The sequence below is a fragment of the Cebus imitator genome, unplaced genomic scaffold, assembly GCF_001604975.1.
Source record: "Cebus imitator isolate Cc_AM_T3 unplaced genomic scaffold, Cebus_imitator-1.0 Scaffold60, whole genome shotgun sequence".
Classification (NCBI taxonomy): domain Eukaryota; kingdom Metazoa; phylum Chordata; class Mammalia; order Primates; family Cebidae; genus Cebus; species Cebus imitator.
The window spans coordinates 2,320,510-2,337,452 of NW_016107375.1; the positions used below are offsets into that span (position 1 = coordinate 2,320,510).

The window sequence follows — 16,943 nt, forward strand, 5'->3', positions numbered from 1 at the left end:
GAATGCAATGGCATGATCTCAGCTCACTGCAGCCTCCCCCTCCCAGATTCAAGTGATTCTCCTACCTCACCTCCCAAGTAGCTGTGATTAGAGGTATGTACCACCACACCTGGCTAATTTTGTATTTTCAGTAGAGATGGGGTTTCACCATGTTGGCCAGGCTGGACTTGAACAACCTCTGACCTCACGTGATCTGCCCGACTCAGCCTTCCAAGGTGCTGGGATTACAGGTTTGAGCCACTGTGCCCAGCCTGGGCAGCCAAATTTTATCGAAGCTACGTTTCATTAAGCTACCTTGGAAAAGGGAGCTGAGGCATAGGAAGCAAACTGAACCATCCTAATATTTTTAGAGACTGAGCATTTGTCATTTCGCAAAAAACATTTCATTAATAAAAGCCCCTTTGACTTCACATTTGATTAGTGGTACTGGAAAAACAGGTATTTCTTCTTTTTCCCCCTAAACTTTCACAGGCAAAATACATTTTCTATCTCTTCCTCAGTCACTGGGAAGGAGAGGAACATAGTGAAGTCAGCACCTTCTAAGCTGTTTCTGAATATAGCTAGATTTTTTGCTGGTCTTGATCTTATTTCGGGATTGACCATTATGTTCTCTGACTACCATATGACTGTATGTTATAGTATAGACTTAAGGATTTTGCGAAAGTTAGCTAAGTTGGTATGTGAGAAATTCTGTAGAATTTTGGTATTTTGAATGTTGTATACTTTGTCTTTTTTCTAGGACGGAATGTTTGTGAGAATTATGTAGAATCTAAATTGAATGTAACTAACTCCAAACCACACCATCATCTTTCACAGTTATTGTTGATCATTCAGCATTGATTTTCAGAGCTTGTGCTTTATACATTGATTTTGAGATTCAAGAGATGAGTATGTTTAATTTACTATTTTGAGGATTAGCCTTCTATATTTGTTAAATATATACTTATGTCTAAAGTTAGAGCTTTTAATTAGAATTGTGTCTTGAGCGTGTTAGTTTTGTTAATGCTGGCCTTCATGTTTTTGATGCCAGCGCTACCAGAAACGTAGTTCTGCTCGATAAGTTGCAAGCCTTCCCATGAAGTGCCAGCAGCAAGAATGGTGTGAATGTTTATCCTCACAGGGCCCGGGAGTATAGCTCACTCAATACTTGCAAACCCAGCACTTTGTTTTGTGTTATGTCTTATAAAATATGCATATTTTATACTTTATTTTACATGATATTGTCAGAGGCACATGAAGCAGAACAGCACCATCTTGAATAGTACGTGGGTAAAATGAAGCTGAAACCTATACTTCCTTTATACAGAGTTGACAGTTCAGGATTTTATACAGGATTTTTTTTTTTTTTTTTTTTTTTTTAGATTTTTTTTTTTTTTTTTCCCTTTTTTGTTTTTTTTTTTTTTTTTTTTTTTTTTTGAGACAGATTCTTGCTCTGTCACCCAGGCTGGAGTTCATTTGCATGATCTTGGCTCACTGCAACCTCCACCTCCTGGGTTCAAGTGATTCTTCTGTCTCAGCCTCCTGAGTAGCTGGGATTCCAGGTGCCCGCCACCACGCTGGGCTAATTTTTGTATTTTTTTTTTTTTTAGTAGAGATGGGGAGATGGGGTTTCACCATGTTGGCTAGGCTGGTCACGAACTCCTGACCTCAGGTGATCTGCCTGCCTCAGCCTCCCTGGGATCAGGCGTTCAGACATGAGCCACCACGCCCGGCCCTATACATGCTCTTTAGTGTTGTTCTAATTGAGCCTACTCTTGGTCCATCAGCTTAAGTCCAGTGAATATCTTTTAAGACTAAAGACTTTCTGTTTTTGGCACATGTAATTATTTTTACCTTAGTCTTCCATGTTGTTAGTTTGAGATTTCAGCATTCGCCGTTTTTGTATTTTCTACCAATTTCTTTTTACAGTTGACAAGAGAGCAATAAATTAAATAATTACACAGATATTGCTGAAAGGGGAAAAATAGAGCATCACCATACAGTAGCTGAAGACAGACATTTATCAGCTGATATATGAGATCTGATTTAGGTATATGAAAAACTGGGGTTGATAATATACAGTGGTACAGGCTGTTTGAAGGTCAAATTTACAAAAGTAGAGGGCCATCTGCAAACAATTGAGTGAAGCCAACTGAGGCATCTTAGGTATGTTGGCTTATTCCGCATACAGCATTTTTTTCTTTATTCCAATCCATTGTAATACTGCTGTGATCACATGGATATTGCTGGTATTTTCAGTGAAGCAGTCTTTATGAGAGTAATGTGACTGTCAGTAAGCTCTTAGTTTGTAATCTAAATTTGTCAGGATTTTGTATTTGAACATTTTCCCATAGGCTATGTATGATGTGGTTGCAGATTGTTAGAGAGAATTTGTATTATTATATGAGGATAGCTCTTTCCATTAGTCCATGCCTTTGAGAATTAGTCAAAGGGGACAAAGCCAGCCCTAGGCGAAACTATGAAGTAATACAAAATTGTTTTCCATTTTCCTTTTGCCTTCAATGTGAGTTTTTCTTTCCTCTGGCTTGGTGTTATACCCCATTCTTGCCAAGGTAATACTGATATTTATTTTACATTTGGTGTCTCATAAATCCAATATTTTAAGTTCTTAGGGATGTAAATCTGTTGTTTGTTTTTGCAAACACTTCTCATGGCTTGTTTCCTTATGTATTTGATGACATTGATTGTGGGTTTGTTTTTTTTTTGGATACAGAGTCTCTGTCACTCAGGCTGGAGTGTAGTGGCACAGTCACAGCTCACTGAAGCCTCAGCCTCCTGAATAGCTAGGGCTACAGGCACATACCACCAAGCCTGGCTAATTTTTAAATATTATTTTTGGTAGAGATGGGGTCTCACTATGTTGCCCAGGCTGGTCTCAAATTCTTGGCCGCAAGCAATCCTCCTGCCTTGGCCTCTGAAAGCACTGGGATTATAGGCATGAGCCACCATACCTAGACTTGTTTGATCTTATTTGAGGCTCCAAATAAGGGAGAGACTTGCATTTGCCTCCAAAGGGATCCAGGGGCTGTAACAACTGATGCCACATTAGCCTCCTTCAGCAGATCTTAATGTGGAGTCTCAGGTTCAGGTCCAGGTCCCCTTCCTTGCCACTGACTGAAGGCTTCATCTCCCAGTAGCGGGCTTCGTTCTAACTGGCATTTGTCTCAGGGTTACCTGTCTTAGAGTTTGCTTGCTGCTCAGTGTTTTACTCTGAATTCAAGTCCATTTTATTTGTTTGTGGGTTGTTCTTTTTGGTTAGGGGGTTGGAGTCCTTGGAAGTTTGCTTTACATTCTGGAAGCCCATCAATGCACTAAAATTGTTATTTTAGCCAAGAACTAGATGTTTTGTACAGGAGGGCTCATTGGAGTAACTACTCCACCATGCTGCAATGACAGTTTCTTCTTTTTTTGAGATGGAGTCTTGCTCTGTTGCCCAGGCTGGAGTGCAGTGGCACGATCTTGGCTCACCGCAACTTCCACTTCTTGGGTTCAGGTGATTCTCCTGCCTTAGCCTCCTAGGTAGCTGGGATCACAGGTGCACATCACCACGTCCCGCTGATTTTTATATTTTTAGTAGAGACGGGGTTTTACCATGTTGGCCAGGCTGTTCTTGAACCTGACCTCAAGTGATCCACCCACCTTGGCCTCCCAAAGGGTTGGGATTACAGGCATGAGCCATTGCACCCAGTGAAAGTTTCTTTACAAATATTTTTTTATTTTTTAAATGAGGGAAGAAGCCTTTGGAGATTGAGAGACTGAAAGTAAAAGCAACAAAGTTGGGGTGAAATAAAGCTGAAAGGAAGGTCCAGGGAAGTAGGAGGTGCTAGGATGAAGAGCTTGGAGAAGGAGTTAGTCTTGTTTTGAAAGAGATTACCACCTGTGGCCCAGTGGGCAGCTATGTGAGCACTGAGGGGAAGGAGGCAGCAATCAGCTGCCCAGACCTGGGGCGAGCGAGGTGTGTGGGCCCAAGACACTGTATAACCTGGGAGTACAGCATTGTGGAGAGTGGGAAAGAGACAGGGACTAGAGAAGGCCAAGCAAAAGCCTGGCTTAATGGCGCTTCCATGGCATCATCAACCAGTTCAATATAAATTTATTTTTAAAAGTTATTTTGTGGGACTTGCTCTTAAGCATAGTGGATTAAACATGCATGTTTATCTTTACTTTCTCCTGGAACTCCAATAAAATGTCAGCAAAGGGACTTTTAAAAAGTCACGAATTTATTAGATTGAAGAAGAGAAAGGAACACAATGTTAATAACATTTTGAAAGTTGGAAAATGGAGTAATGATGAATTTCACTGATCTGTGAAAGCTGAAAGCTAAATGGTTTCAGGGTTGGAGAACTCCAGAAAAAAAGCCAGTTCTTGCTCCAGAACCCTGGCAAGGCTTAGGGATCAGAAGCGCCAGGTGTCTCTGAAAGCATTCAGGCTTGGTTGGAAGAAGCAGTTCTGTCCAAGTTTTGGTCCCTTGCCACGAAGTCAGGAGGCCACCACCTTCCCAGTTTTAATACTAGAGATCTGTTATCCTTAGAGGCTGAACCCAGAGGGCCTCCTGAGTGAACTCAGGCAGTGGGGAGGGGTGTGGGAGTAGCCTACTGATCCAGGGCTCAGTGGAAAGGCCACAGATGGAAGGGTGTCTTGACTTGGCTGCTAGAATGCTGGCACCAGGATTTTACCCACCCTATTCCCATTTCTGCCAGATTAGTGGATATTCTTGTAGAGAAAATGAACCAAAATGGGAAAAAGACTTACATTTCAGTGTCCCCCAATGAAGCAGCCCGAAACCCTCCAGCAGGAACCACCGTTTGCAGGCTCCGCCTGTGTGTACCACTCACTTTTCCAGTCAGCACTGGCCTCATGTGTCAGTGGAGAGCCAAGGATTCCAAACAGTGAAGGCAGTGCCTGACTTGTGAGAGATCAAAACAACAAAAAAATGACACAAGATAGGAAATTTGTGGAAGTATATTTAAAATTTGTTAATTACGCCTCTCTAACACAACCAATTTCCTTTTCATTCTCCTAGGCTTAAAACGTTTTTGAAACTCTTATTTTGTAACTGTGTATATTTGTTTTGCTAAACTTGGTGGCAGTGAGTCCTGTGAAGCTAGCTTTGTTTTTCCAGATGGCTCAGGTGCTTTGGCTGCCAGGCAGCAGGTTCCCTTACTCTCCTTTCTCTGCTGGAACTGGGCCCTAGAGACTGGGGCAGGCGGTAGCTTAGGAGGTAAACCCGAAATTGCATAGTGAGGTTGGATGGTTTTTGCTTTGTTTATTTAAATACCAATTTAATAATTTAACCTCATTAGTTATAGGTAAGCAACACAAAAAACAAACTCATATGGAAAAATGTGGCTCAGAGAAAAAAGAAAGCATGGATTTATCCCTTTTAAATGTTGACTTTTAATATATAAGACTTGTAATCTGTCTCTGCAGAAAAACAAAAGTGCCTCCAGGAATTCCGGATCTATTATTTGGTCATATAATAGGTGTGGTTGTTTTGTAATGTTTCTGTCTCTTCTCTCCCTTTCTTTCCTTTACATTATCAGTGGAACAAAATTTAACTTTCCTAATAGGCACATTTTACAATCAAACCTAGTATACTATCTTTTAGGGTAATTAGAAACATTTCTGTTTGACCTAAATAATAGCAGTCAACCAGAATTATTACTGATGTGATTGGAATGGCACAGGACACAAGCTTATAAATACTGTAGTGCACTGAAATGCAGGTCAGATTTCTTTTTAGAATAGTCCTTTTGCCTTTTCTCCTTATAATTAACCTAGAAGAAACATTTTTGCTTTTGCTGAGTAGAAGTTCAAATCTAATATTTTAGAATAACTTCAATATTAGTTTCACTATTAAAGTGGCAATAACATAGACTCAACCTTGAGTCTTTTATTTTCTGAATATGTTTTAATAAATATAATTATATGCTTCCATTTTAAGAGAGGCTTATTCTGAACTTCTAAAGTGCTCTGTTAACCTGTTTTTGGAGTACAGCCCTGCTTGATTAAATTTTTAGTGCTTGTATTTGGCACAGTGTAATTTTGGGCAGCATTAAGAAACTAAGTTCAACTTTCTGAATGCAAAGAAAACAAAGAGCAACAATTAGCTCTGTCTTTTAACGTTTCTTTTGATGACTGGATTCTGATTTAAATCCATATGTGTTATTTTTTCTGGTTGCCTTGTTTTCTAATGATCAGTGAGTGCTTTTTAAAAATAATTTTTTCCCTCTCTTCCCTTCCCCTCCTACTGTGATGGAAGGCATTTGATTAGGACAGTATTGTACTGTTCTCTGCTTCTCTCCCTAAGGACAAAACAAGAGTGCTATGTCAGCACGTGAAACTGAACGGATGCCGAATAGAATAAACTAAGAGGGCCTGAGCTTAATTTTGGGGTATAGATGATTAGGGCCTGAAGGGACCCTAGATACCACCTCACTTGTCTACTCCTTCCCCTGGTGAATTTCACAGGGACTACAGCAGGGTGGCTTTAGAATGAGAGAGCTCCAGGGATAGGGCTGGGATTTCAGTGACCTTGTTCTGCACAATATGGATAATAGCTTATATTTATTCATTGTTTTAGATTATTTGTACATTGGATATTGAAGGAGTCAAGAACTTCTCATGTGTTGATGAATAGTGTGTCATCTTGATGTATAAACTAATATGTAGTACTTCAGATGTCTCCCTCCTAACTGGGCCCATAGTACTTTGGGTTTTGTGTTTACAGTGTTCAGTAAAACATGAATTGGTTGAATATTTTCCTCCAACTTTGTAAAGAAATGTGTCTTTAAAAATAATTTAAAGGATATTTTCCTTTTAATTTTTTCCCTTGAGAGTATAGATTTGAGTTCAAATCTAGGTTCTGCCCCTTACTCTAATTAAACTAACCTCTCTGAGCCTTGATTTCTTCATCTGTAAAATGATTATCATAATTATTTAACTATTCCTCAAGAGTTATTATCAGGATTAACATTATCGTGACATTGAGTATAAAGTGCTCATCACAATGCCTGTCGAAGGGGATAGAGTACTCGGTAAATGTTTGCTGTTAATATGACCTCACAGAAACCAAGACTGGAGCTATTGTGGTAATTTAAAATTCTTTAAGGGAGAACTCTTGTTTGTTTGTTTGAAGAGACAGTGTCTTGCTATGTTGCCCAAGCTGGCCTCCAACTCCTGGGCTCGAGATCCTCCTGCCTTAGCCTCTTGAGTAGCTGGGACTATAGCCTGTGCCACTGCTCCCAGCATTGAGAGAAAACTCTTAGGAGAGAAATGTTCTTTCTTAGATAACGCTAAGTTATAAAACTTCACAATACAATAAACACATTGAATCTTTGCACAGACCTTTACTCAAAGAACCTCAGTTTACTCTGTTATTGACCTGCAAATTTCAAGGACTTTAAAAATTCTCTTTACTGTATGAAATGCTTGAATGTGTTACTATACATTTTGTGGGTGAGTTTATTTTTTCGAACTAAGGAAGATATTTGGCTTAGAAAGCTAAGGTGATATGAGTGCTAGTTGGAAAATAATGCAGTATGAATGCTTTTCTTGATGTCAAGCCTGGTAAGCAGTCAAATCTTGTCACTCTTCACTTAAAATACAAATACAGTTATTTACTTTTAGATTAGCTGAGAAACAGGAATATAGAATTCTGAGGAATTTTTTTTAGTGAATGGAAGTCTTAAGAGGTTTCATCTGGAAATTGCTTATTGTCTTTTGTTAGAGCTTTGGCCTTGAAATATTACATTTTACTTGCATCATCATTACTTGAGTAGATTGATAACAAAGCTGTGCATAGACTCCTTAATTGACCCAACTGTAAATTTGGCTGAGGTCATGATTTGAGTGGCACATAGAATTGAATAGAAAATCCTTGTCATCATTTTAAAATAATAAGAATTAGATGTTTTTATACCTCTGGAAGTTAAAAAATCAAATTAGGCACCATATGTGGTTCCTGAGTGCATGATCTCTTACCTTTCGTACTTAAAAAATTATGCTGGCTGCTTGGCTGAATAGGAGTTATTAAACTGGCAGTTGGCCTGAAATGTTCCTTAGGGAATCACTGAGTAATTTTAAGTATTCTTACTTGGGCCAGCGACACTGCATTCTGTAGAATGAGTTAAGGAGTGACCGTTTGCAAATGTGTTTTGGGTATATATTATATACCATCAAATCCACTTGTAGGAGTAGATAGTTAACTTGAGTTATGTTGGACAGCCTTGGCAATGAGAGGGACTTTAGTTAGATCTGCTAACCAATCATGCAGTCTGAGAGACAAGTGTGACTTACTCTCTTTATTTTCTTCACTAATAGAGCCAAGCCTGGTGCTTTTTGGGGTCAGATTTAATGTGGTTGTTGAACTTGAGTCTTTCTGTGCATCCTTTTTAGCAATGATTGGTGGGTTCATTGTGATTTAATATTCTTTTCAAAATTTGTACTTAACCTCTCACAGGGTTACTGTGCCAGTTCTTTTGTGGCAAAGCAGGATGAAATTTCTTTTTAGTTTCTGAAGGCTTGGTGATATTGTGGCCTAGAAAAGAAATTGCTAAACTTTATTTTTTGAGACTTCAAATGCTTTGATGCTTTGCAGTTAATTGCTGGGTTTTTCCTGAGACACTTGGGCCCAGTTCAGCAAATTGTATTGAGTACATATTATGTGCAAGCTCTTTGTGAATCATCATCCTCAAGAAGTATAGAGTCCAGTAGGGGCCTGCCTGCTGGAGACAAAAAATGATGGCATAATGTAACGAACACATGCAATGCAAGAGGCATGCACAAGGCATAGATACTTTATGGTATCTATGTATAAGAATACATAGTATAATAAGAATACTTATTCAGAGTGAGGCATGGGAATGGGTTTCATGGAGGAGATGAAATTGAGGATGCTTCAGATGGACACAGATGGGCTTTTTAGAAATTAGGTTTTTATTGTTGGAGGATATTCCAGGAAGAAGGAATGTTACAGAGGTGTGAAATGGCATGTAGTGGATAGTTTGGCATTGCTGGAATACACACTGCAGTACTGGAGGGAGATAAGGGTAGAAGGGATACAGGACCTATATCTCCAGCAGTCTGGCATACTGTACTTTGGAGCGTGGAGTTTTTCTGGTATATATTAATCAGCTTAAAGTAATTGAAAAGATCTAAGCCAGGAGAGTGAAAGGATGGAGGTTAGTTAGCGCTCTCTGATTGCAATCTGGAGTTTGGATTGCAGAGGAGTAAAATTGGAAGTACAAGTACTAACTAGTTAGGAAGTTTTAAAGGAGTCCAGGAGTCAGTTTTTTTCTTTTTTTTTGGAGACACAGTCTCACTTTGTTACCCAGGCCGGAGTGCCATGGTACAACCTCAGGTCACTGCAACCTCCTCCTCCTGGTTCAAGCAATTCTCCTGCCTTAGCCTCCTTAGTAGCTGGGACCACAGGCATGTGCCACTATGCTGGACTAATTTTTGTACTTTTAGTAGAGATGGGGTTTCACCATGTTGACCGGGCTGGTCTTGAACTCCTGACCTTAGGTGATCTGCCTGCCTTGACCTCCCAAAGCACTGGAATTACAGATGTGAGCCACCACGCCCAGCCCAGGAGTGAGTTTTAATTTAGTAAACTTGTTTAGCCGAACTGTGGTGATGAGCTAATGAATGAAAAAGCACGACAGTGGTGGAACTGTGGGGAACATGTCAATTGAAAGGTATTTTAAGGAAGCAGACACTGGGAAAAATAGAAAAATAAGTTGGTTAAAAATAAGGTATTATAGGAACTGAGGAAATAAAGAATTTCATGAAGGAGTAGGTGTCAGTAATGTCCAAGACCAGAAGTCACATAAGATACTGACTGGCTTTGGGAATTTGGAGGTCACTTAGCTGTAGCAGTTTGGGATAGAGGAATATTTCCATTGGAATGATAATTTCCATCCTGTCTTAGCCACTTATTTATTCTGTGACTTAGGAAAACCCTTTTACCTTTGACTCATTGTCTGTAAAGAGGAGGTTGGCCTCTTTAGTGGGGTTTGGTCTATGATCTGTGGAGCTCCAGGGGTTCATAAAAGGTACCTTGAGGCCCATCAAGAAATCAAGGATAAGGCCAGATATTTGTTGGAAAGGGAGGGATACAAGTCTACCCCTGCTTCAAACAAAGCAGCAAGAGCAGCTGGATTTTTATCTGTTTTGTATATTTGACTTTAACGTATGATTTCATTGAAAGAAACAGTGTAGTATAAGAAATTTGACAACTACTGGCCTACAGGAGCCTTAAGTACTTTCAAGCTTTAAAAGCTATATTATTAATAGCTGGTGTTGAAGGGTCCTATAATAGATGAATATCATGATAGTTGCTAACTTGTTGATGATTTGGATTTTATTCAGAGGTCAACATTAATTTCTGAGTTTATATAATGGTAACTGCTCTGATTAGGAATGAAAATGTAACTTCTAAACAACGGTATTGTACTGTGTATTTTGTTAAAAAAAAAATAAAACAACTTTTTATGTGTCTTACCAGGTTCTGACTCAGAAGATCTTTTGGAAGAATTGCTGTGCTGTCTGATGCAGCTAATTACTGATATTCCACTCTTGTAAGTCTGGCTAGGCCAGGAGTTGTTTTATCTTCTTTGTATGTGGCAGATAAGCATTGGTTATGTTGAGGAGTTTGTGGGTCCTGGTGTCGTACTTGTATGTGTGCCTTTTAAGGATTTTATATCCATGGAGTTCTTTTCTCTCTGCCTAATATTTAGACAGACTATTCATTGTCAAAACAAAAATGCTATATTGTTGGAGAAAACAGTGAAACTATATTAAGAATATGGTAGGCACAGAATTAGTCTCTGTAATAGATCTTATAGATCTTTGGAAACAAGAGTTTAAGAGAGAAGCAATTTCAATCTACTTCATACTGTGGTAGACACAGCGAGTTGAGGTCTCCTTATCTTCCTGACTTCTTGATTGTATTTCCAGCCTCTTTTGGTGAGGCCAGATTTTTCATTTCCAGCCTTCTTTGAAGCAAGGCATAGTCAGTGAAATGTAGAGGAAGGTCCTTTAATGAGACCTCTGGGTAAAGCTCTCTAAAAGGAACTGACTCAGTCAGCTAGGAGGCATATCTTTTTGATCTTGACAGCCCTTTTTCCTGCTGTCTGGAATGTGGACAGTCTTTTGAGTTGCATAGCCTTCTTGGCACTGTGAACCAAGAGATTCACAGAAAATTCTGCTTTGATGTCATTGAGCTGCTGAACCAAAGCCAGCAACTACCAGTATACTCTTTTTCACCCTGGACTTCTCATGTGACAGAAATAGACCCTTATTTGTTTACAGTGCTGTAACTGGGCTTCTGTCACTGTAGCTCAATGTAATTCCTATATGATTTGAAATGTTCATCTCATTTGTTACCTTTTAAAATTTAAAGTAGAGACGGGGTGTTGCTGTGTAAGCCAGGTTGGTCTCAAACTTTCAGCCTCAAGTGATCCTCCCACCTCAGCCTCCAAAAGTGCTGGGATTATAGATGTGAGCCACTGTGCCTGGCCTCATTTGTTATTTTAAAGCAGTGATTCTCAACCTTTAAAAAAAATTATTGGCCAGGTGCAGTGTCTCATGCCTGTAATCCCAGCACTTTGGGAGCCCAAGGCAGGTGTATATCTTGGATACAGGAATTGGACACCAGCCTAGGCAATGTAGTGAGACCTTGTCTGTACTTAAAAAAAAAAAAAGTTATTGTCTCCCGGAGAACCCTTGTTTGACATTTCTTTCATAATTGCCTCTCCACCTTGATGAAATTTGAATCCCCAGACATACTGTCTGCTTATGTCCTGCAGCCCTTTGGAGGACCACAAACTATTATTATTGTACTAGGAAGATTTTTACTTACCTCTGTAGAACTAGTTTACATCTCTTGTTGAAAATGCATATGTACTAGGAATTATTTTTGAAATGAAGAAGTATATTTTAATCTTACTCATCACAGAATCTCAGTCTACATGGGGATATAATTGGAAATGTGCTATTTGTCTATGTCCCCAAAAGGAAAGACAAGTATTTGTGAGAAAATGGGCTCCAAGCTGCTGTTGTACATGAATGCAGCATCTAGAATTTTAATATAGATTTAGAGGTGAGAACCACCAATCCCTGTTGTGATTTGGTCTGGTGGTATGCAGCCAGGAAGGTAGGACTGAGACAAATGAAGAGTCATCTCCTAGAGAAGGAAATGGGACAATTTCCCATTTAACCGGAGCTCCTGCAGCACACACAGGCATGCCATACTTTCTCCCCTTTCGTTATAACAGAACTCCAATATTGTTTAGAGTGACGTTGGCATTGTGTGCCCAGATTAGTTTTTCAGACACTTTGGCAGCTCCATGTGACCACGTGACCTAGTTTGGGTCAAGTATATGTGAGCAGAAATGATGAACTCAGAGCATATCCACTCTAGCCTTTTGCTCATTGCCCTCCCTTCCTTCCTGGAATGTGGAGGCAATACTTGGGCTGTCCTGAAACTATGTAAATGAGCATTGCATGCAAAGAATAGTGTCCTGGGAGCATGGGATATTGGTGACATTATGAAACTGTTACATTGGCCCTGGATCCCATATCTTTGGGTTTCTCCTTCATGAGAAAAATAGACACCTATCTTGCTTAGGCCACTATGGTTTCTTTTGCATATGGTCTGATCAGGGAAGGTAAACACATATACTGTGTACTGTTTCTTTGTCATGGTATGTGGAGTGCTTCATGTGTTCCTGATGTAATTTTAAAAGTAGCACCACCTCTAATTTTTATTTTTTGAGATGAAGTCTTGTTTTGTTACCCAGGCTAGAGTGCAGTGGCATGATCTCAGCTCACTGCAACCTCCGCCTCCTAGGTTCAAGCGATTCTCCTGCCTCAGTCTCCTGAGTAGCTGGGATTACAGACAAGTGCCACCACATGCAACTAATTTTTGTATATTTAGTATTGATGGGGTTTCACCATGTTGGCCAGGCTGGTCTCAAACTCCTGACTCATGTGATCCGTCTACCTCAGCCTCCCAAAGTACTGGGCTTATAGGTGTGAGCCATCTCACCTTGCCCTAAATATTTATTTATTTATTTTTTTATAACACAGGACCAGCAATGTAGTATATATCCTAAATGAGTATATATATTTTTCCCCTTTGTTGATAAAATGTTTTAGTGACATTTAGGGGAATGGAAACCGTAAATGCCTTTAGATAGTAAATCGACTCTGAACAATGAATAGAGCAGCCATTTAAACACTCTTGAGGAGCAAGCCGATTGTGTTGTAATATATCAAACATTTCAGTATTTTAATGTGTTTATACCTTTTAAATTAACTGACAATGCACAGCTAGCCAGTTGTCTTGTATTATGTACCCTCAGCTTTAACCAGCTGCTGAAACAATTTCTGATGATTTAATGTTCTTGGAACTTCATCCTGCAAGAAGGTTTGTCTTGGTAACGGTTTCCATGTGAAGCCAAACTACTCTTTAAATGTTTCGTCTCTTCTAACTGTAGTGCAGCATTATGGATCAGTGTATAATTTAAGAGGAAATAGGAATATATGCAAACCAGGAATGCTCTGACACCTGAACATCATCAGTAGTGCTGTAAAGGTTTCACATTTCACATTATTAATTAATTCTGTGCTGCATTAGCAGGTGAATAACAAGATGAAACTAATTTTAATGGCCACTGAGGGAAATTCAAAACTAGCTTAAATGTTTCTTATGAGACTGTTAAAATCATTCTATTAATATTGAGTGCAAAGAGGTTACCACAAACACATATACATACATACATATGTATGTGTATACTATGTATTTATTTAGACATCTGTAAACTAAAATGTAAATGATACCTTGTTATAAAGAGAATAGGATCAATGGCAGTTTTGAAATAAGCTCCCAGAAGTTCATCACAGTGAACTTTGTAGGAGTTCATTTGTAATGAAGATTGACTTTTATGTAGTTATTGGCTACTGTTTCTTAAACACTTTGGATTTCTTGGTAAAATACTCACTCACTCATTAGTACTAAACTTCATTAAAATTGTTCACCTTTCAGGAATCCTTCCTTAACTCCATACCTCTCAGCATTTATATATTTAAGATAAAGGTTAAGTCATACATGGGCTTGACATTTTTCACTGTATATTGGATCAATCTCACTAGAATTTAAATAAATCTGCTATAAGCAAAACCTTGCCTTTGCTTTTTATACCTTCTCTATGTCTCGGTGAAGTAAACAGGAAAGTAAAAATGGTATTTTCCTCAAGACACTAATATGGAGTATAACAGAAAGAGCGTAGGTAGGTAAGCCAGAGGTAAAAGCCTAGCGCTTGGAATTTGTGACACTGTCTGGGTTCTTGTGTTGTTACTATAAGGGCTAAATGAGACCTGTGGGAACCAACCAAGTGGTGGAGTCAGATGGGGCCATAGCAGCAGAAGCAGTGATGTTTTATAGACCCATTCTTATATTTCGGGGACTACTTATGATGCTGTTTTGTTAAGAAATAGGAGTTATTTTGAGGACTCAAATTAGATTTTTTCCCTTGTCTTTTTGTCTGTTTTTGTTGCTGTCATTTTTCAGCAGAGCTGTGACTGTTAGCTGTGCATGATGATGTCAGTGTCAAGCACAGGCCCCACCCCTTCTCGCTAGTGCCACCACTCTGGGCAGGCCTACTCAGAGTAGGCCTCTTTCTATTGGCCTCAGGTCCAAAATACAGCCTCTTTCTCTGAGATCCATTTCTGTGGTCGTCTTTCTTATGAACCTGTGAACTTGTTGAGAACTGTTTAATTTTTAGCCTGGCACTGATTTGCAGATTTGTCAATTATAATTTAAGAAAATGTTTTCTAAGTTTTTAGGTATAGATTGATAAAGATGAGATTCTCATAGTTAATTGCTTTCACTGCCTTTTTCAGGGAGTGTATATCTATTTGTGTAGTGTGGCCTGTCAAGTACAGGGGATATCTGATGTCATCTGCCAACCCTCACTGGTAGTCTTGCTAATGTGAAGTGTGCCAGTCCATGCTGTGTCTAGGGCCTTTGCCGCCTTTCCTTCTGCAGTCTGTCTTCCTTTAGATATTTGCATGGTGCTCACATTCTGACCACCTTCAAGCTTTCATCTGCTTCAAATGTTGTTTCTTTAGAAATGCCACCTTGACTACCCTGTAGAGCACCTCTGACCATCTGAAAATAGCTCCCCTCTCATTCTCTGTCCTTTTTTTATGTTTTATTTATTTATTTGAGATAGGATCCCACTCTGTCACCCAGCCTGGAGTGCAGTAGCATGATGAAGGCTCACTATAGCCTCAACTGTCCGGGCTCAAGTAATTCTCCCACCTCAGCCTCCTGAGTATCTGGGGCCACAGGTATGTGCCACCATGCTTGGCTAATTTTTAAAATTATTTGTAGAGATGAGATCTTTCTGTGTTGCCCAGGCTGGTCTGAACTTCTGTGTTCAAGCAACCTTCCTGCCTGGGCCTCCCAGAGTGCTGGGATTACAGGCAAGAGCCACCATGCCCAACCTGTTTTTTTGTCTTAATACTTTTCACTACTCTTCATATTATCTGTTCCCTCTCTTGCTCATATATTCCCAATAAAACGAGAATGAAAGCTCCATGAAAACAAGGGGTCTTGTGGCAGTATTTGGTTTGCTCACTGCTCCTGTATCTGAAATTTGAGTCTGGCACATGGTAGACTCAGATATTTCTTTATTGAGTAAATTAGTAAGGGTCTAACCTGTTCAGTGTGCTTAAAGCATTTCCTTTGTTTGTTTCTCTGCATCTAGTCTATATGGAAACAGTATTGTGCTAAGGCATTTTCCAGGTGTAATGGCTCATTTGTAGTTGGCACGTTGTAACAACTGGGTGTCTTACTGACATTTGTAGTAGAAAGGGGCTACTGGACGCTGAAACACTGAGAAATAACACCTGAGAATGTTTAAGGAACTACTAGATTAATTAGTTATAAATGCTTAGTATTCTGGGGTCGTTTAGCTTGTGACAATGGGCTTTATATCTCAGCAGTCCCTAGATGATTCCTTCCTAGTATAATAATTTCTTTTGAATTCAGTTCATCCTCAAAAACATATTGGGAATATACTATGTGTATATAGAGTAGTAGACCCTGAACATAGAAAGGTGCAACTCTTGAAGAATTTAGAGGTAGATAGATAGAAAGATACCCTGATGACAGGAACATTTGATAAATGTCACAGTCATTTGGAGTTTAACTGATTAGCACTGGCTAAATGATTACAGAGGCAGAAAAGAACTGGATAGGGACCTCTTAGGTATGAATAATGTATTTGGAGAATCACGAGTACATTAGGTTGAGCAGAGAGTTTGTGGAACACTAGGGATAACGAAGCTACATTGTTGTAGCAAAGACTCAAATGTTAGAGGACTAAAGATTCGATTATTTTTAGGGTCCTCTGTTTATTGAGATATAAAAGAATATAATTATTTGAAATATTTCTCTAAAATCAATTTTGGAAGTATTTGAGAGTGAAACTGAGAAGCTTATAAAATTCAGTTGATAGCATTTCTAAAATGTAATAATATTATATAAAATGCACATGTATTAGACCCATAGACTAATAGTACTGGCTTAGATGTTGTACTGTGGAAATTTGAGTATTGAAAACATTTGGTGCTCACAGGGAGTAGGTGATTCAAGAACCTAAACAGTCATAAATGGTTTCTTTTTTCTTTTTTTTCCCCCCCCATTTATTTTATTGCATTTTAGGTTTTGGGGTACAGGTGAAGAACATGCAAAATTGTTGCATATGTACACACATGGCAGTGTGATTTGCTGCGTTCCTCCCCATCACCTACATCTGGCATTTCTCCCCTTGCTAGCTCTCCCCAGCTCCCCACCCCCCACCGTCCCTCCCTATTTCCCCCCAACTGACCCCAGTGTGTAGTGCTCCCCTCCCTGTGTCCATGTGTTCTCA

At 39.3% G+C, this 16,943-nt stretch overlaps 1 protein-coding gene across 7 annotated transcripts in view; it reads left to right on the forward strand.

Moving 5' to 3' along the window:
- DYM (dymeclin) overlaps positions 1 to 16,943 on the forward strand; it is a 437,637-nt gene that overhangs the window by 75,931 nt on the left and 344,763 nt on the right. For all 7 annotated transcript variants that reach the window (XM_037738956.1, XM_017529655.2, XM_017529659.2 and 4 more), the window contains exon 6: positions 10,508 to 10,580. In XM_037738956.1, coding sequence (XP_037594884.1) covers positions 10,508 to 10,580 — 73 coding nt within the window. The remainder of the gene's footprint in view (positions 1 to 10,507; positions 10,581 to 16,943) is intronic.